The 22,204-nt window shown below is 39.6% G+C and overlaps 1 protein-coding gene across 3 annotated transcripts in view; it reads right to left on the bottom strand.

Moving 5' to 3' along the window:
- Positions 1-405: 405 nt before the first annotated feature.
- LOC121861551 overlaps positions 406-22,204 on the bottom strand; it is a 34,930-nt gene continuing 13,131 nt past the window's right edge. For 2 of the 3 annotated variants that reach the window (XM_042359420.1, XM_042359422.1), the window contains exons 8-20: positions 21,405-21,598; positions 19,067-19,245; positions 18,313-18,490; positions 15,023-15,220; positions 12,643-12,749; positions 11,875-12,021; positions 8,693-8,915; positions 8,120-8,217; positions 6,662-6,839; positions 6,107-6,349; positions 5,323-5,516; positions 4,188-4,304; positions 1,083-1,461 (exon numbers count right to left, since the gene is read on the bottom strand). In XM_042359420.1, coding sequence (XP_042215354.1) covers positions 1,326-1,461; positions 4,188-4,304; positions 5,323-5,516; positions 6,107-6,349; positions 6,662-6,839; positions 8,120-8,217; positions 8,693-8,915; positions 11,875-12,021; positions 12,643-12,749; positions 15,023-15,220; positions 18,313-18,490; positions 19,067-19,245; positions 21,405-21,598 — 2,192 coding nt within the window. In that variant the 3' untranslated portion in view covers positions 1,083-1,325. Of the gene's footprint in view, positions 1,059-1,082; positions 1,462-4,187; positions 4,305-5,322; positions 5,517-6,106; positions 6,350-6,661; positions 6,840-8,119; positions 8,218-8,692; positions 8,916-11,874; positions 12,022-12,642; positions 12,750-15,022; positions 15,221-18,312; positions 18,491-19,066; positions 19,246-21,404; positions 21,599-22,204 lie in introns of those variants that run through there. The other variant, XM_042359421.1, reaches the window with a different exon arrangement.

Here is a 22,204-nt window from a genome sequence, read left to right as displayed (position 1 = left end):
TACCTGAATTATTTCCTAACCAGAGGCACATTTATACAGCATTTGATTTGAAAAGTTATTTGAGAAATTTTCTTTTCCTTATACAGCTCCTCCCAGACTTACGACCAACTCGACTTACGTCCACCCGCACTTACGACCTGCCTCAGTCGTACCAAAATTTGGTCAAATTACGTATTTTCGAGTCCCAAAGTCAGTACACAGACAAAATTTTCATCTGTAATTCACTATAAAATGGCTGGCAAACATAAAAGTGAGTTTTTTGTGGTGCTGAGAAGAAAAAGAGACCACCATTTTCGATTTTCTGTGTTATTTAGTAAGCATTTCCGACTTACGACCTGGATGCCGGTCCCTAGCCCCGTCGTTAGAGCAACACATACTTGCGCACACTACGCGCACCTGCACTTTACACACACACACATATATTTGAGGGATATTTTGATTGGAAAGTGAATAATGACACTGGTAATTACCACAGGTAAAATAATCTTAACGTGAACACAGTTTTAACATTGTCGGTCTGTGCACTGTGCCTTACCTACCCCAAGGCTACATCATAACAGCTTCCTACGAGACACTACAAAAAATTTTCCACCTTCTGACGCTACTGTATGTATAATATTCACAAAACAGCTTAAAAATGCAAAGATGTTATACAAAAAATATTTCCCGAGTTAATTTTTTAAAAGTACAGTACTGTCTAGTATAACTCAGCATTCAAGAGAAGTGTCAAAAGTCAGTCTCTCTCTCTCTCTCTCTCTCTCTTTCTCTCTCACGATACTGTTGCTAAATACTGACGTCGATGAACAGTTTCTGTATAGTAATAGCAGTTAAGAAGGCAATACGTGTCTCCTCTCCATGACACCACCAACTCCAAATAAACTACAAAATGTAAAAAATCAGGAATTTGACACGAGATACGTTCACAGGGAGATTAACGACCTCGAGATGTTTCTAGACCACAACGTGATCTGAGTAATGGGAGTGGAGGCGGTGGTTGGTTTTCATGAGGAGTGTAGCGAATGATCTGGCAGAAGGCGGGCGAGCAAGGATGTCAGCACCAACAGGGATGACTGGAGCTCTCTCTCTCTCTCTCTCACGATACTGTTGCTAAATACTGACGTCGATGAACAGTTTCTGTATAGTAATAGCAGTTAAGAAGGCAATATGTGTCTCCTCTCCATGTCACCACCAACTCCAAATAAACTACAAAATGTAAAAAATCAGGAATTTGACACGAGATACGTTCACAGGGAGATTAACGACCTCGAGATGTTTCTAGACCACAACGTGATCTGAGTAATGGGAGTGGAGGCGGTGGTTGGTTTTCATGAGGAGTGTAGCGAATGATCTGGCAGAAGGCGGGCGAGCAAGGATGTCAGCACCAACAGGGATGACTGGAGACCTGCTGCCTGCTGCCCTTGTATCCACACAGAGCTGTACACCTCACGTAGAGCCAACACCCTGATAAAACAACATCAACAGGTAAATCACTCAAAGCAATATTTACAAATTTTAAAAAATTATAAAAAAGTTTCTTGGAAATATTTAAAGACTAATGTTACTTCCATCAATTAAAAGTTAACCACATAACACAAAATTTTCTCTAAACTTATGCACAAAAGACTCAAGAAAATGTCCAAAATATATAACTGTTATTATAATTTCACTTATCTTCCAACGCACGCGCGCACACACACACACACACACACACACACACACACACACACACACACACAATCTACTACTACTACTCTGCTGTCACTCGGAATCGAATATGACGATCATCCAACTATGATACAATGATATGAGTTATTAAGGATGTCACCTTGATTGGTGAGCTCTGAGGTGACTATAGAGACTCCCAAACGGGACCAGCAGAGTCGTCCACAGATGTTGCATATGAGGAGGGATACATCTAGTGCGGGAGGTTCAGCGGTAGCGTCTTTCCAGTGTTGGTGCTTGTCTGCATTGGTATGCATTCGGGCTAACTCGAAAGTATTGACACCTTCTCATGTGGTAATCCTCCAAGCGATACGGTGTGGAGCAATCGTCTCCCAGGTGAGGGGGTCGATTTGGCACTTTTTCAGGTTTGTCTTAAGACTGTCCTTATACTTTTTCAGTTGCCTGCCAGCATTACGTTTACTATTCGTAAGGTGACTGTAAAGTAACTGCTTTGGCAGTCTACTGTCGTCCATGCGGGTAACATGGCCAGTCCAACATAGATGTTCATGGATAATGGTAGCCTCGATGCTCCTACAGTTGGTGTCAGCGAGAATACTGGCATTTGTTCTCATGTCTTCCCAGCGAACTCGGAGGATGGAACGCAGACTACGTTGGTGAAAGTTTTCAAGTGCCTTGAGGTGCCTCCTGTATGTGACCCATGTCTCGCTGCCATATAGCAGGGTGAGGAGGACCATTGCTCAATATACATGCAACTTTGTATATAATTTCAGCTCCCTACACCTGAGGACATGGGTATGGAGTCTGCCAAAGGCTTGAGAAGCACATCTGATCCAATGTTGAATCTTTTTATCAATGTCCGCTGTGGTAGACAGGTGGGAGCCAAGATACTGAAAGTGGGTAACATTAGAGAGGGTAGTACCATTAAGCTGGATGGAGGGTGGAGTTGTGGCTGAACCAGGGGCAGGCTGAGAGAGAATCCGAGTCTTGCGTACATTCACCTCAAGGCCAAAGTGTGCATACGCATCTGAGTAGGTGTTCAGGAGTGTGAGCAACAAGGGTGAGGTCTTCTGCATACTGAAGTTCAGTAATGGAAGCTGCCGACACCTTTGTTCCTGCCTGGAGTCGTCTTATGTTGAAAAGACCCTTCATTCGGTACTCGATGTCCACCCCGCCGGCTAAATTGGCACAGGCAAGAGTAAGGAAGGCAGCCAAGGAAATGGAAAAAGAGAGTTGGTGCCAGTACACATCCTTGTTTTACCTCCGTTTGGATGGGGAAGAACTCAGACTGGGTGCCATTGTACAGGACACTGCCGTTCATGCCATTGTAGAGTTGCCATACAATGGCGATGAATTTTGGTGGGCATCCAAAATGGCTGAGGGTCTGCCAGAGGGCTTAACTGTTGACCGAGTCGAAGGTCTTGGTTGTTGATGAATGCCATGTACAGGTCACGAAGCTGTTTTCTGCACTTTTCCTGTATCTGGAGGGCAGCAAAGATCATGGCAGTGGTGCCACATGATGGTCTGAAGCCAAATTGAGATTCTGAGAGGAAGTTTTCCACCTCAGGAGGAAGTCTGTTTAGGAGGACTCGGGGGATAATCTTGCTGGCTACAGACAGCAGCGAGATCCCGCGGTAGTTGCCACAGTATGTCCGGTCTCCCTCGTTCTTATAAATATTGACAATGGAGGCATCTTTAAGAGCTTGGGGGATTTCCTCCTTTTCCCATATATTCTCCAGGAGAGCGTGGAGACGACTGGTAAGCAGAGGTCCTCCTGCTTTATACACCTCGGCTGGGATTCCATCAGGCCCTGTGGCTTTGTTATTTTTCATCTGTTTGATGGCAATAGCTACCTCATCCAGGGATAAAGGATAGCTGAGGTGGATCAGCTCTGGATGCTAAGGGGCCTGCTGGGTAGTCAGGACATCCCCATTAGTGTTTCGCTTCACCAGCGAATGGTAATGCTCTCTTGAGCGCTGTAGGGTGCCTTTTTTGTCTTTAATTGGGGAGTTACGGTCGGATGAGCAGAGGGGGCTGCGCCATGGGTGTTTAGCCCATAAAAAGTTTTAGTGGAATTTAAAAATTCGCACATCTTGTGTTGATCTGCAAGTTTTTGTGTTTCAATCTGGGCCGTCGCTTTCTTCTTGCAGAAGGTATCAGCTTTGATTCAAGACTGAGGGTTGTTCTACAAGCCAGTTAAAGCAGCATGTTTAAAAAACACACACACACACACAAACACAGTCATTCCTATTGAACCTTGAACTAAATGTCACATATGGTAATTCTATAACATCAAAATAAAAGTACTGTACTGTACTAATACTCAACACTTTCATCTGGGTGATAAAGTATTCAACTGGTGGTCTTGAACACCATAAGAACCTTCACTTTGGGTGACTTGTTTATCTGTCACACTTTTCTCAATACAGGGTGACAGCAGTACAGTAATAGGTATATATGTTTTATGCAATGGACATACTTTAGAGCATCTTAGAGCATCGACTTACTTGTTGGCAAGGTCTGTACGGAGGGTGGGAGGTAAGTTTCCAACGCCAGGGTTGACAACAGACACGCCCATGTTACTTCTGGGGTTAGTGCCCACGGACACCAGTGATCGTCCCAATCTGAAGTAATTGTATTAATCTATTATAAATTTACCTAAAAGTTTCATTCACTTTACTTATCAGCTAAAAATATATAAAACAGATAATGATGCAGCTAATCATACGTCCTATTATAATAGGATAATTATCCAACCTAAAATACAGTATACAGTATATATATATATATATATATATATATATATATATATATATATATATATATATATATATATATATATATATATATATATATATATATATATATATATATATATATATATATATATATATATATATATATATATATATATATATATATATATATATGTGTGTGTGAGTGTGTGTTTGTGTCCAACATGCTAAGAGCTGCAAGAGATATACAAAAAGAAAGAAGAGTACAGTACACAGTGCGAGAGTGTACTGCCATAAGGTACAGGGAACAGCTCCTGACTGGTGGGGTATTGTTTTGTTGACAATGTTTAAATACTGTACTGATGACCCACATGGAATAACAACCAGGGATTGGGTATATGTATCCTGTATTCGTATTCAAATGCATTTGAATAAAGCATTTCTAGATGTACCTCCTACCCTCATCAGTGCTGCTTTCATATAATATTTTCACCTAACATATCAGACTTGATATGTAGAATGCAGGCAGATGTGATCTGCAACCTTGCATTCTTCAGCAGCTTCATATAGCATTTGTTTTTGTGGAGGCTTGATGGTTCTGACCTACCATACATTACACATGGCTGCCGTTCACTATAAAATACAGTATACTATCATTATAAATAATTCTTATTATTAGAATACATGCAACAATAACAGGTGTAGGTGTACAGTGACTCACCATGTTCACTGTTGCTAATAAATGATACATAATATATGTATCAATAAATATCATTAACCTCTTCACTATGAGAATGCCACTTTCATTATTTTGTTTAGCTAATGCCAGACAATTTATTCAGCACAGAGGGGACCCCATACATAAGGGGTTAATGAAGCAGTATATTGAGCCTGTTGTGTGCTGTACCTGCAGGCAGTGAGGATCATGTCCATGGCCAAGTGAAGCTCCAGCACTACCAGAGTTGCCAGGGGCCATGGGGAGGATGATGTGGCCCGGCTTACACCAGGTGATGTTCCACTGGTCACTCCTACTGGAGAAGCCGTTCCTGATGCACTATTGCTTCCTTCACGCACTGCACGACGCACGTGACGCATCACACTCTGGTTTGGAAAAATTTTATACTTTGCTAACAAGAAATTAGAATTCCTGTAAAGTGAAATTAGTATCCTAAAATTGTCTTATTCATGACAAGTGAATGTAGTTATGTAAATGAGCTCGCACGCACGCAAAAAAAAAACAGTATCTACCCACCAGGGTCCAGTGTTTGGGGTATGAACACAATGTACAGCAGTTTTGCTTTGGTTGGTATTTCAGATTGTAAATTTCACCTCATAATAACGATGATAACTTCAGTTTACCACCTAATTTCTAAATAATGAAATGAAATAGGATGAAATATGATACGACATGCAAAATCAATGACAAAAAAAGGGGCAGATAATTTTTTGGTGTGTATTTCATGAATAAGACAATGATCGATTGGGTAGAATATCTGGCATCACACTCTGTGGCCATTTGATGAATAAGACATAAAACATTATATTACCTGCAGTTGTAATTATGAAATAACCTATAATAAAATTTATAATTTGTGGTATTCTCTGTTCTCTGGTCATAGCTATTGGTTCCAAGATCTACCAACACTACTGTGCTGTTCAGGGTTTTATTAATGTCACTCCAAGATACTGACAGTGAACACTTCTGTAGAGAGATTGTCCAGTGGCAGGGCATCAGGGTCTGCCAGGAGCTGGTACAGTGCTGAACCAGGAGATGATGGCAGGTCACCCACGTCTGATGCTGACTGACCTCGGGCCATGCGGGTCACCCAGGTTTCACAGCGACCCAACTCCACTAGAGCCGCCCCTAAACCACACCCGGGAACTCGCACGAGGTGAGTGTCCACCAGCTCCCCGACTGATGAGTGAACATAATCCTGAAACAGAAAAAAATAGAAAGATAGGTACACATAACCTTCTTCATACTCTCTATACTCCAGACAAATATCAAGCCTTTCATATTCTTTCCTGATGTACTGTAATACTGTGTTATTGTTTCAAAGCACAATTTAAAATCCTGTTGACTTATATACAAATAAAATTCTTCAAAAAATACTTCAAATGCAGACGTTACATTTTGAACACTTACCTGCAAAATGTTAGACAGAAAGTGAGCTGTTAAGGAAATATTCTACAATTATCACAAAGTCAGTGAGTGGAGTAATGACCCAACACATACAGTAACTAACCCAGTGTGTGTTGTGGTTCCACGATAGTCCAGCAGCCACTAGTATGGGCGGCCAAGCAAACACTAGAGGTGTGAGAGCAGCACTACTGGACCAGTGAGCAACGACCACACCACCAGCACCGGCATCAACTCCTCCCACCACTCCGCTGTACACATTGCTCACCCCAGCCTCGGGCCACCTGAAACATGGTATGTATACATACAGTACATCCATTATTTATATTTAAAAAAAAAAGCTTCTATTGATCTATTTCCATATAAAACAAAGGCCACATCTGGAGCACGATGGTTGTACTGTACACTATATCCTCCCCACAGTCCAATCACAACACAATGGCACTATGAAGTCAATATGGGCAATATTCCAAGATGGTCCCCCAATGTACAGTATACTAATGTATTCTCGATTTAACGCAATCCGATATAACAAACTTTCGATTCAACAGAAGCAATACTTTTCTGTTAATTTTCACTTGATTTAATGAACTAGTTTGCAACATCGAATTTAATTCCATTAATACGCTCACACTTACGGAGAAACCATATCCGACACTTGATATGAACATAGAAACATTATTTAAGGATTACCTTAAACTAGGGGAGTTTGGTGTTTGTTTTCAGTTTTTTCTTTAATTTCCAAACTTTTTACCAATTGATAATTGCACTCCTTTGACTTTCTCTCCCCCCCCACCACTTCCTTTCTGAGACTTCCGAGAGACTTTCGGCATGATGTCTAAGCACAATACGTAGTTAGTTGACCGAGAGGTAGCAGTGAACAATACACGTGATGGTGGCAGAACACAGACTAAGAGGATGTAAACAAACCCCACACGCAAAGCAGCACATTTGGCATGGAATTTAATGGAATCACGCTCAATTTAGCAAACTAGTTCGCCAAATCGAGCAAAAATAATGGAAATGTGATTTAGCGGAAATTTAATGGAATCACGCCTGATTTAGCGAACTACAAGTAATATCTTCGTTTGCCGGAATCTCTCAAACCCGGAACTCTCCGATAGCCGAAATTGAAATTTTATTGGAAAATCTTTCCCAAAGCCGGAATTTTCCGGAAAATTACGGCTTTAGGAACGATTTTCCTATGGGCACATTTTCCGGAAAATTCTGAGGATGGGGGAGTTTTTTCCGGGTTTGAGTGAGTCGTCTCGTTACCCGGAAATCTCTTATTCCTGGAAGTGCTCTGCACCAATTGTTCCGGCTAACAGGGATATCACTGTAGTTTCCTAATTCGAGCAAAAATAATGGAAATTTCATTTAGTGGAAAGGGGTGGCTCGAATTAGTTCGTTAAATTGAGAAAAACTGTATTTCCTTGACTGAACAGTGACTGGTGTGTTCTGTGATCCTTGCTATCAATCCTCTTAAAATGTACAGTATTTATCTCTCATATATACCTGATGGAAAACACTAAGTAAATGAAATCTCAAAAACTAAACAACTTACCCGCTCAGACTACTCCAAGCTGCAGTACCCGGGCACACTGACAATGGCCGCCCGGTCTCTACTGCAAGCTGAATGCCGCGGGAAAAGTCATAATCCGCCTGAAACATGATAAAGCTATATTTGATAATGTTTGGAGTAGCCAAGGAGACTTAACATTCTTTTGATTTCTGATTTCTTTTTACAAATGTGATAAAGGTTGCAAGAGTATCATATACTGTAATGGTTGATGGATATATTAGCCCCTGGGGTATGACAATTTAGGTTGGGCAAATGAAAAGGTGAAGGAGTGTTAAAAGAGGTTATGGTAGACTGGTTACACAGCTAAAGAAAAAACACCTCTATATCTCACAAGTATAAAGTTAAGATTAAAATTTTGATAGAATATATAAACCAAACTTTAATACAATACAATACTTATTAATTATACTGTGACCATATGAGACAATAATATATTTAAATACAAATTTATCTCCCACATTATACTCAAGCATTCTCTGGTGTCAGAATTCTCAGCCACTTATAAGTACTGTACCCACCAGAAATCCATACTTCACTAACTGTTGCCGTACTCACCTGAAAACCGTACTCCACTAAGATGGTCCTCGGAGGGAGATAAGACAGCTGTTGACGCTTGTTGTGGAAAACATTAGCACACACCAGGAGAACAGCCGATTGTGCCAGTCCCAGCTGTGCCCACGGACTCAAAGGGTTACAGGTACCATCTTCAGAGAGGCCATTGTTTCCACAACTGGCATCCGCTAACACGGCCGTTAATCTTGGACCGATGTGGACATACCTGTACCATATATATGGTCAATCATAAGAACATAAGAACATAAGAATGGAGGAAACTGCAGCGGGCCTATTGGCCCATACTGGGCAGTCCCGTTTACACCCAACCCCTATTGCTCATATGAGCATCCAACCTATGTTTGAAGCAATTCAGCGTATTCGAGTTAATGATGATATTTGGTAACTTGTTCCATTCATCCACTACTCTGTTTCCAAACCAGCGTTTACCTATTTCACGCCTAAATCTAAATTTGTCTAATTTAAAACCATTGTTACTTAGTTCGCCCTGGTTGGATAGTTTGAGTACCTTTGTAATGTCCCCTTTGTTTAGCCCCTGCTCTTCCACTTATACACCTCATCAGGCGCCTCGCTCTACATGTCTCAAGGAGTAAATTAAGATGCTTTAACCTGTCTCTATACTCAAGGTTCCTAATGCCCGGGATTAGTCTTGTCATTCTCCTCTGAATTCTTTCCAATGATTCTATATCCATTCTGTAATACGGTGACCAGAACTGAACTGCGTAATCCAGGTGTGGTCTCACAAGAGCAAGATACAGTTTTAGGATGACCTCGCTAGTCTTGTAACTAACACTCCTTTGTATGAACCCAAGTACTTTATTAGCCTTGTTACGAGCAAAAACACATTGTTTACTTGGCTTAAGGTTCCTACTTATCATTACTCCTAAATCTCTCTCGCAGTCGGATTTCTCTATGGCATCGTTGTTCATCTGGTATCTGGTTTTCCTGTTTACATCTCCTATACTGAGTACTTTACATTTGTCGACGTTGAATTTCATCTGCCATTTTTCAGACCATTCGAAAAATTTGTTTAGATCTTCCTGTAGTTTTGCCGAGTCCTTGTCAGATTTGATAACACGTCCTATTTACTCCTGCTGTATATGATAAGTGGTATCAGCCAGACATGAATATTTTATTGAAGTTACCCATCAATCAGATATACACTATGCATGTACGTAGTACTAGTGCAGGGGCGGGTTCTGGGGGTCCGTATCCCCCCTTTTCACCAGAAAATTCCAATACGTACTTTTCTTCAATACAGTACAGTGGTCCCTCGGTTAACGAACACAATTCGTTCCACAGTCGTTCGTTAACCGAAAATTTCGTTAACCGAATTCATTGTTTCAATGGGATATTGAGTAATTGGTTCCAGCTCACAGAAAAGTACATACAGTGGGGTATGCTATAACGAATCTAATTGGTTCTAGAACCTTGTTCGTTATAGCATTCGTTCGTTATAGGATTAATCCGTTCCAGGCCACCAAATACAACCACTTAACACTGAAAAATATAATATAAAATTGTAAAAATTGTAAAAAAGTGCATAAATATGCATCTAAACCCCTGAAATAACCAATATCATTAATACTTGTAATAAAAAAACAATAAATTAGTAAAAAAAAAAAAAAAAATTTTTTTTAATAATGTTCGTTGTAGGAGTTTCGTTCGTTATAGCATTCTCAATTTTATAGGTAAAACCGTTCGTTATAGGAATATTCGTAGTAGGATCCGTTCGTTATAGCATACCCCACTGTACAAAGTAAAAAAAAATGCAGTAAAGATACACTTACTTTGAGGTGTGTATGTAGAGGGTTCCTGGTTGATGATGACGATGGGAATTAGAAGTGGGGGTGGAGGAAAAGGGAGAAGAGAAGGAAGTGGGGATGGAGGAGAAATAACCTTTCAGGGGACCCATGCTTGATGCCGTCATTTCACCAATAAAATTTTAAGTTCACTAGGTGTAATTTAAGATTATTTTATTTAAAGCAACACTGCATTGCACTATATATTATCAATATGTTAACTAAATTTCAGAATGACCAATAATTTTAATGTAAAAATACAAAAATATTCAAGAGACCAACTTTCTTGGTATTTAGGTATTTACTCCACTGGAAACGAATGTAAACATAGAACCAATTACTGTATTGGCGGACTAGCCGATCAGCTGATGCTCACAACAAAAGGTGTTTGTCGTAAGGATTTCGTTAATCAAAGTTTTGTTCGTTAACCAAATTGAAGATCCTTATGGGAGGTAATTCGTTAACCGAAATTTCGTTAATCGAACCGTTCGTTAACCGAGGGACCACTGTATTGTAGTCAGGCATATTGTTTAGTAAAAAGTAATTACTATTGACCTCAGAATATCTCCTAATAATCAAGTGCACATGGCCTCAAAATGCCCATTGTATTGGTAATATTTCAAAAAAAGAATTTTGGGGGGCCTTACACCGACCCCCGTCCCCCAAACCTACCAGCTGAGCAGGCTCACTGCGCTCACCATGCTCCCCCAACCACAACTTCTTGGACCCCCCCCCCCACCCCCCCCTTTGACATTCCTGGATTTGCCCCCATACTGTAACTTATCTAAATAACTTTAACTAACTACAGTTGACTTAACCTAACCCGGTCCAATCTAATATAATGTAAACAAGCCATAGCTAACTTAATCTAAACAAATTTAATCTAACCTAATCTAATCTTACTGGACCTTACTGAGTCAGCCTAATAAAGCTTATGTTAAAGAAACTATACCTAACTTAATCTAAACAAACCTAACCAAATTAATCCTAACTTAACCCAACCAGGCCTAACAAAAGGTAAGTAAAATTAACTTAACCTAACCATTCATAAGTTAACCAAACTTAAAACTATTAACTGAAGGTAATCAAACATAATGAGCCTTGGTTTCTAACCTTATCTAAGCTGACCTAATCTAGACAACTTAACCTAACCTCTTCAAACCAATTGTTACCTAAGTTATCTAAACCATCTTAATCTAACCTAATAAATCTTATCTAGCCTCAGTTAACCTATCCTTACCTGATTTAAAATAACCTATTCTCAACCTAATAAGTGGTGAAATTTAATTAAATCAACACATATGAAGAAGTATATGGTTATAGAGGCATTTCCACACAAACAGACAAGCAAGTAGATATTACCTGACAGAGGGGAAGTGGGTGAGAGTTGCAGTGATGATCGAGGTCACTGCTTTCAGCTGTGTCAAGGATATGGTTCCCTCTATGTCGAAAGCCGGCACTAAGCTTATGCCCCGATCATCACAGTAGCGGTCTAGTGATACAACTTCACTGTCATAGGTGGATAATGGTGAAATATTGAATTAGTCTACTGTTGTTGTTGTTAATATGAACAGTAATACAGTATTGAGCTACCAGTAGACGATGGCTTATAAGAATCCTGGAACCCATCAGTCTATACGTACAATCATTTATTTCACTATTCCAGAAAATCTCATTATACGAAAGGCTTTAGATTTTCTGAGAGCATTCACAATATATTCTGAAGACTAATGTCTCACCCTACTCCATTATGACATACAGTACTGTACTGCACAGAAATCCCTCAAGTTACACAAAAATTTACATTCCTGAAAACTTGTATATAACTTGATCTTGCATAACTTGAAAAGTATATGTAGAGTGAAGAAATTGTAGCTATGTCATACTCCTAAAAAAATAAAATAAATACTTTAGAAATAAAAGCTGTAACTCCCAGATGATATACAATGATAGATCAAGAGAGAGAGATAAGTGTTTTAACCCCAATACTATTAACCTGTAAATTACCCAAGACAAAATAAAGGATACAAATACAATGAACCATCAAGATAAAAAGTGTTTCAACCCCGATAGATGTACCAATAACCTGAACATTATCCACGACAACATTAAGGGTATAACATGACACACCTGGAGGAGTAAGGTAGACTACAGGCGGTTGGTGAGATGCGTAACATTAGGTGTAGCTGGTTCATCTTCAAGGCAAGGAGGGAGTCAACCATCTGGCATACACGCTCCTGGGGATGATAATGTTGTTGTTGATGATGATGGTTCAATATATTTAATGTCACTTACTTCAGGTCACATGGTGATTAGGAACCCCAGCTTATTTTACCTGATGACTAAATACAGTGGTCCCTCGGTTAACGAACACAATTGGTTCCACAGAGTCGTTCGTTAACCGAATCTAATGGGATATTGGGTAATTGGTTCCAACTCACAGAAGAGTACATACAAAGTATAAACAAAATGCAGTACAGCACTATACACTTACTTTGAGGTGTGTATGTAGAATGTTGCTGGTTGATGATGATCATGGGAATTACAAGTGGGGGGTGGAGGAGAAGGGAGAAGAGAAGGAAGTGGGGATGGAAGAGAAGGGAGAAGAGAAGGAAGTGGGGGTGGAGGAGAAGGGAGAAGAGAAACCTCTGGACTGACAGATTCTCTAACATGAAAATCCTCTCTCTTTTTTGGAGAGGAACACTGAGGGGAATCATCTTTCTCACCCATGCTTGATGCAGTAATTTCACCAATAAAATTTTAAGTTCACGAGCTGTAATTAAAGATTATTTTATTTAAATCAACACTGCACTGTGCTATATATTATCAATATGGTAACTAAATTTCAGAATGATCAATAATTTTAATGTAAAAATGTTCAGGAGACCAACAAACTCGATGTCTCCTCCACTGTAATTAAAGTTAAACAGAGAAGCTTTGGCGGGTGAGTCAAGCGGCTGATGGGAGCACAAAAACTAGCTCCCTGTACTGCATATATTATCAATATGTAAACAAAATTTTAGAATGACTAATAATTTTAATATAAAAAATGCAAAAATATTAGAGAGCACAACCTTCTAGATATTTACTCCACTGGACACGAATGTAAACATAGAACCGATTACTGTATTGGCGGACTAGCCGATCAACTGATGCTCACAACAAAACGTGTTTCTCATAAGGCTTTCGTTAATCAAAGTTTTGTTCGTTACTCGAACTGAAAATCCTTATAGGAGCTAATTCGTTAACCAAAATTTCGTTAATTGGACCGTTCGTTAACCGAGGGACCACTGTACTGTAATGTTAACCTAATCAAATATAACAATCTAATCTAAACTAGAGTAACCAAATGCAACCTAACCAAATCCAATCAAATACAACCTACACTAACCCAATCTAATTTAATCTAATTTAACCAAACAGCATCAGGGTGTTTAATCATCAGGAGATATAAGCCGGGGTTCCTAATCTTCCTGGCAACCTATACTTTATATACAACACTCTGCTGTGCAGTATATGAACCTTGTACACTGTTATAGGATTACTTACACTGTCAAAGTTTAAACACATACAGCAAGTCCTCGCTTAACGTCGTGGTTCCGCTTCTGAAAACAGCGACGTTAACGGAAACAACTTTAACGGAATCAATTTTCCTAATAAGAAATGGATAAAATACAGGAGTTACGTTCCCCAGCCTCCCTTTGCCCCATAAAATACATTAAATATACAAAAATTCTATGGCATTTTTATAGAAAATAGTATTATATATTATACATCCAAAAAGATAAATAAACCAAATAATTTTGTATTGTATTCACTGATAGGTGGAGCAAGTGTGTGCTGGTTCGACCACTGCGCAGCAGCAGTCCCCACCGCACATTCACCTTTCCCAAAACGGTTTAAAACCTCCATTTTCGTAGCAAGGCTAATGGTCTTATGTTGCTTCTTCACAACACTTGCATCAGTAGCACTTGATGGGAACTTGAAGCTATTTCGAATGGTTAGAGTACAGTATTAAGAGCAAAAACACTTAAACACGCATGAACGCTGTGGAAACCTAACAAAGACTGGCGACACTTGGGGATGCTGTGATGCTCCACGAGTGAGAGCGTAGCGCGCCAAGATGAAAGAGGGTGATGCGCCGTACAAAGTAGTCACAGACGACATTATCTGAATCATCGGTATCTAAAGAATAGCGACGTTATAACGAAACAATGTTATCGGGGGCAACGTTAAACGAGGACTTACTGTACAGCATACAGTATAATAAATATCTTCTAACTTGCCGAATTCAATTACATTTCAGCTTATGAGTACTGTAGTACAATGCATTTTATGATACTACTGCTCCTCATACACATATACTGCATTGTACTATAGTGTTATACATTATATCAAGAGGACACACACACACACAAGCACACATGCACGCACGCATGCACGCACGCACACACACACACACACACACACACACACACACACACACACACACACACACACACACACCTACCAGCGTGGGAACCCGAGCGTGTGGTGAAACATCCAACAGGACTCCTCGATGAGAGAGCGATGGCTGATCCGTTATGACCAGCGGAGGAACCATGCCCTTCTCAGCTCCCTCCCTGTTAGACGTACACACACGAAGCAGCTGTACCAGTGTGACCAGAGTGCTGTGGAGGCTCTCTATGGACCCACACACCATTGTCACCTGAAAATGTTTATACTGTATTACAAAATTGTTTTATTGTACGTACTGTATTCCATTATTTGGTCCATAAAGTCTGATAAACCCGCATGTACAGTACTGTATCTCCCTCATAGTTCACATATTGTAGCTGTACCATCACTTTTCTTTGGACATAGAAAACACCAGAACAAAATATATATACCAAAAGCTTACAATGTGATGTTCGATATATATATACAGTACAGTATTTCCTTGAGCTGTTTGACCCGTTAACCAACAAAAGTGATTACAATTTATCTCTTCATCTGACTGATTAGTTGATTACTAAAATTCACGGAGTTACAAGAGGTTGGTTATTAAGGTTGGGTATAAACGGCAAAAATTAAATTCCTTAAAAATATATACTGTAAATGATGGAAAGTTAAGAATTTTTATAAATTCCCCAATGATATTGACACTAGTTACCATCTTCAGATTTTAAATGAGGTGTTCAGTGCCAGAAAGGTGAACCTGCCAGGAGTGACAAACTCCATTATTTGTATTTTACTCCATTTTCTATTATCCATCCTCTATCAGATGGACCGATTCTCAAAGCGCTACTGTTCACCCATCTGGCGCATTCCTGCCATTGAAATAGTGGATGTGTTGGCCATGTGCTTTCATCACACTGTGGGTCCTAGCCACGCTAGAGGGGTGAGCAGACACAATCACACAAGAGGCAGCGGCCAATCAGCGAGGCACTACTGTTATTGAATGTGTTGTAATTAATGAGTGGTTGTGTTGCATCCCTCCCAAGGCAGTCTTGTGGGTTTAGTAGACAGTGAAGGAACTTCTCTATATTTCTGCAATTTATGATGGCTGAATTTGGTGTGCTTGTCCTTCTTGTTCTAAATGCCTGTAATTGGTCTATACAACCCCATCTTTCCAAAATCCTCTTTATTATTCTGTTAGTTTCCTTGCCCAACCTTACAGTACAATATACAGGTATTTTCCCAGGTAATTCTCAGTAGACTAAATGCTTAACAGGATGGGAAATCTAGAAGTAATGTGATAATACCTGAAGGGTAACTTGAGGTACAGGCATCCACTGTTTAGCAATCGTTCACTTGGTTATTTAAAGAGCTGCAATTGTTCGGTTTAGCGATCTTCAACAACTAGGAAACATTCAGGAGGGAAGTTGATAAAATGGGGATTCTGTGCTCCAAGTGGGCATCTCTACTGGGCAAGCTCTGTGGATGTATATGGGCGGGTGTGGGCGTGATGAGAACATGATGGACATTAACGTAAAGGTAGGGGCGGGTTGGATGAGTGGATGGGCGGGTGGACGGTAGAGGAGGATTGATGGCGTACTGGTGAGGCACGGGTGGGAGGAAGGGATGGACACATGTGGGGGTTGTGTGTGTGTGTGTGTCTGTGTCTGCCTCTACCACCACCACCATCGTACCCAATAGGATATGCCAAGTGCCGACTCTTTAAAATCTGCATCATTGAATAAAATCTACATATTTTAGTACAATAAACAGTAAAATAAGTGTAGAATTACATAAATAAGTTATTTTATGTAAGTGATGTCTGAGACTCACAGGCATTTGCTGTGGAGCAGAGGCCTCTGCTAATTGTATTCCATTTAGAATTGCCACATGTACGTAAATAAAAAAAAATTATGTTTGAATTCCATTTTTCTATTCACCTACCTATCAAGTATTATATTATCAGTTTAATTAAAAAAAGTGGAAATAACAATAATAAGTGGTGTAAAATAAATGTCGAGTGTGATATGTCTCCTGGCCCACTCAGGGATCGTGGCAAAGTTGGATTTTCAAAGCCGACACTAAACCACTTGGAAAGGGAGACGATATACAATGGAAGATACTGTCTATGAATCAGCCAACCTGAATTTTAGAAATGACTTTAGAAATCATTATCTAGCTTTTCCAACAAAAAACATATATAAATTTTGGGGTAACCAGAGAGGGTACATATCTAGGTTAATGGAAACCACTTATTGTAGGGGAATGTTACCGGCACGCCACCTACCAACCCAGGCCGTTACTACACTAGTGTTTACCCTGCCTTTGAACATTGCGACCTATGATTTACTATATCGCTCTGTATATTATCGATCACTGTTTATCGTTCCTATTGCTGTCCATCGCTGCTATTGTTGTGACTTTGCCATGTTATTGAATACTGTAGGGACTGTTCATTACCCAGTACTATTGTGTACAGTAGTGATTGCTCCTACCTCCCCTTCTGTTCTTGTGGCAGACCAGGTAAGAATTGTTTACTGTATTCCCTTTATGTTTTTGACCTTATGATAATTAGTACTTTATATGGTTTGCACATTCTGTATGAATGAATGTGTGTGCATGTAACAGAGTACTGTACAAGAAAATTAAGAAAATTATGTATATCTACCTCAAATTACAAGCTGAACAATAACATAGCTCACAACTCAGCCTCACCCCCTCTGAGTGCTGCTGGGTGGCCAATCAGCCAGTCGGCAACTCGGCTACATAGTTACGTGCCATCTCCATGGATATTATTCCTCGTTATCCCATGTTTAAGATATTTCTCGTTTCTATTTGCTCAGCGATCAAATCACTTAGCGAAAATGACGTATCCCTGTATAGGAGTGTTTAGTACATACTGTACTCTGATGATCCAAAATAAGAGTTAGGTCACAAGAGAGAAGCATTACAGACAGCCAATATTCCTCCAACAGAAACAGACTAACTAATCTACTTAAAATATTTAATTATAAATACTGTTTTTAAGGTAATTAACAGGGGGCAAATCCAGGAATATCAAAAGCGGGGGTTCAAGAAGTTGTGGATGAGGGAACATGGCAAGCACAGCGAGCCCACCCAGCTGAAGGGTTTTGGGGAGGGGGGGGGGGTGCTGTAAGCTCCCCCTCACCCCCAATTTTTTTTTTTAAATCTGACCAATATCATAGGGCATTTTAAGGCCCTATGCAATTGATATTAGGAGATATTCTGCAGTCAATAGTAATTACTTTTACTCTACAAAAATGCCTGAGTACAATACTTATTTAAAGAAAAATTATTGAAATTTTCTGATGAAAAGGGGGGTATCCGCCCCTGATTAATTACCTTGTTGTCATGTATGGTGAGTGTGTACTGGTGAGGATGGTTGGTGAGGGCAGCATCCACTATGCAGGTGAAGGTGTGGGCAGTGGGGGGGTCCCGTGCTCCCACCACCGCCCCCAGACTCACTTGGCAGCCAACCTCCTCCAGCCAGCTTTTATGAATATCCCACACATCTACAATCCTGTAATACACACATGATCAAACATTACTTAACCTTATATAAGTCTGGTATGGTCATAAAGAATATACATACAACACTTGATAGAGAGAAGTACAGATATCTTGACTAGTACAGTAAATGACAATTACGACATACAATAATGTAGAGGCAAATTGGAAATATTTAAAGATCAGTTTCTGTAGTGTGTGAAGATACACTGAAGACCTCCCAGCAGCGGTACTGAGCGAGTGTAACATTTCCAATCCACTACTGTACAGTATTGAGGATATCTGAAGCAATTTTCAAACAACCATTAAGCTTTTTCAACATGAAAGCCACAAGCTACATGCAGTGAAAGGCCGACTCCAAACACTCGAGCCCGAAACATTTATTACTTAACCAATAGCATTAGCAACAGGTCTGCCACCATAGACAGGTTGAGGTGAGGAAGGCATATCTCTCATTTCAGTTGGATATTTGTGGAATAAATTATTTCCCTGAATGACTGTGAACATCTTCTCAACAACTGTCTCTATATTATTATCTCATAAAACATCGAGAGAGAAATCAATATAAGTGGTAACAAACAGAACTTACTTATGCACAGGTATTGTTCCTGCCACAACAGCCAGTGTGGCGTGTGAGGGTGGAGACCAGCCCGGGCCACTAAGTTCTGTGATGCGGCGAGGTTGAGGCCACAACAAGTGCAGCGACGAGTGTGTAACCAGAGGTCGTGGAGGAGCCGTCAGCTGTGTTGATGCCAACCTTTCACACACCTGAGATGTCAACAGTTAGGCAGGTTACTCCACAGATCACTCACTATCTACCACAAAAAGAAGCTAACTTTACTGTACATTACTAAACCATTGAGAGCAAATGAACAAAAAGATACAACTGTGTTCATAGGACTCAACTTTTGATACATACAATTAACAGATCCTTATTACAGTAATCTCTTTTTATCCATGTTGTGAAAATTTCCTTCATTAACTACTATACTAAAATATTCACAATGATTACCACTGTCTCCATTGTTTAGATTGTCCTGGAGCTTCAATTATTTCTTTGGCCATACTGTGTCTCACACCGATAATACTGTACTTATTCTTGCAACTTTATACTTTCCCATAAAGACTTTCTTGGACAAAAACTGGACAGCTCTCATAAACCCAGTTATATATTAGGGAATTCTGTTTAAGAAATGTCCTCTTAAGAGACTTCATTGTAAAGATATACTGTACTGTACCACATTTTGGATATGACTTCATCATATATTTTACTCAGAGGACTCATGAGGAAGTGCTGAAGATAACTTAGCAATTCAATTACTTTAACTTCCTATTGGACAGATTACCTGTACTGTATATATCAAACTACAGAAGATTTATTCTTTAACTTCCAACTGGACAGATTATATCAAATTACAGAGGATTTATTCATTAACTTCCTACTGGATAGATTACAGTACAGCATGCCCTGACAATTAGCGGATTTTTAATACGCGGACCTCGATTATTCACAGATGACACCCTGTATGTACCCAAGAATGTCTAAGAGTAGTTTTAAAGTTGCTAGCATTTTCGTGGCCGGGAAAGGGAGTCATTCGCTCTAGAGACAGTAATTTCTTTTACCTGTATTGTATGTACAGTATGGACGTTTTTTGTAAGGAGTTTTAAGATGCACGGAATAGCTAACGCGTTAGCTTTCACGGCTATCATTAAAAAATACTAAATTTGTACCGCGTCTTGGAAATAACTGTAGTACAACACAGTCTTCAGATAACAATAAAATTAGAACTGTTATTTGGACACAATGCGGAAAGAAATAGTGAAGAAAATATATAGAAAAATATGGAAAGAATGACAAAAAGGAAAAAAGTCAATCAATCAACAATAACCATGGCGGCTCGATCCATTTTTTATACAGGAAAGGTGCTCCACTACGTACTGTATGTTCTCTCGTCCCGGGTTACTTTGTGTTGTTTACAGGTGTTCGCATATAATATACACGCAAAATACGAAGAATTTCAGGTTCGTTATGTATTAATTTTTGCACTTACAGAACTGCAATAAACTTTTCACCCTTATTTAAAGTATCTTACGAGTAATGATATTATGGTTTCAATCATATTTGAGTAATTATAAATATTGTTACACCAAAGTCACCAACGGCTAATGAAATTGGACAGCGCCCACTTAAAAATGGGCTGAGCCAAAACTGGTTTCAACTAGGCACAATTCTATTAAATTTTTCATGCCATACACTTTGTTTTAGGTCCTATCCAATATACTACCATATATAGAATTATTTTTATTACTGTATCACAGCTTTTTATTGCCTTACATGTCCTCAACTCTTCAATATTAATCAAAATATTCTCCAAAATATTCTGATTGGTTGTTAGCTATTTGGGCCGCTTGGGCGCTGCACAAGGCTAACGCCTGATCGAGGTGTTAGCTTTTCCCTCTGAATGTGTCATGAGCACAAGTCAAACGCAGCGTCTGCGCATACAGAATAGCTAACGCGTTAGCTAATCCATGAATCGAAAATACCTTACAATAAATGCCTTACATGTGTTTGTGCAGACACACACACATATATATACAATACAGGTTAAAGAAATAAGTGTCCTAAAGGTAAACACATAAAGGGAATGTACATTTCTTTGCACAAGAGTAAACCCCCCAGCAAACGTTATTCAGGATTTGGCTATTCGTTGCCAGTTTGATAACCTAACCCCTACGAATTTTAAGGGCATGCTATCAAATGATAGAGGAATTATTCTTTATCTTCCTCCTGGACAGATTATACCAAATTACAGAGGATTCATTCTTTAACTTCCTGCTGGACAGATTATACCAAATTACAGATGATCTATTCTATTTGTTGTTCATAAGCAGCCCTGGCATAAACTTCACATCCCCCTCCCTGTTACCTGCTCCATGCGAGGACTCAGTTCCAAAGACGACGAAGACTGTAGAGGAGAGCGAGGTTGTGGAGTGCCTATGGAGGGTTTTCTCACTGAGGTGCCGTCACCACTCCCGGCCTCCACCCCCGTCATCACACTGTCCGCCCCCATGCTGGCTAACGACTCCAAGGAACCAGACGTCCCTCGAGACATTGCAAGTTCTGAATACACACAGGGAATATACATTATTTCTCGTATTTTTTTACCTGTTAAGGCTTATATGTTTTACCTTATAATTGTGAAAGTCGATATGTTTTAACCTTTAGATGCATATTAGGGAAGAGAACATATTAAGACAAAAAGGGACATATATACTATCATAAGAACTTAATGACTTACCAATATTGTCCATGTCACACACAAACTGAACTGTCTTGAAAACATTTAATGCTATCAAAGGTTTTATTTGGTACATACAAAAACAACAGGTTACATTACTTAAAGTCAAAAGCTCCAACTAATGACAAGAAATAGAAAACAATACAATGATCTACTTTTCTATCAGTAAGGTTTTAAGAGGTGGCTACTTGACCTGCTGTAACACTCCATGACCTCCTTAGTCTTTGCTTTGTTTTATCCTCTTCACCGCTGGTCGGCTTTCTAGCCAGTCAGGCAATTCAGTCATGGGCTATAAAATAAACCTGAATATGTGGCAGTGTTGGTGAAGTCTGGTCCTAACTCCTTCATTACCAGAAGCCACTTTTAACCTTTTATTTGCCTAACACCAGATGATTGTATTCAGCACAAAGAGACCCACCTCATACCTA

This window comes from Homarus americanus, unplaced genomic scaffold (genome assembly GCF_018991925.1).
Source record: "Homarus americanus isolate GMGI-L3 unplaced genomic scaffold, GMGI_Hamer_2.0 scaffold24260, whole genome shotgun sequence".
In the NCBI taxonomy this organism is placed as follows: Eukaryota; Metazoa; Arthropoda; class Malacostraca; order Decapoda; family Nephropidae; genus Homarus; species Homarus americanus.
The sequence above is the reverse complement of the archived record's forward strand: the minus strand, read 5'-3'. Positions and strand labels throughout refer to the sequence as shown.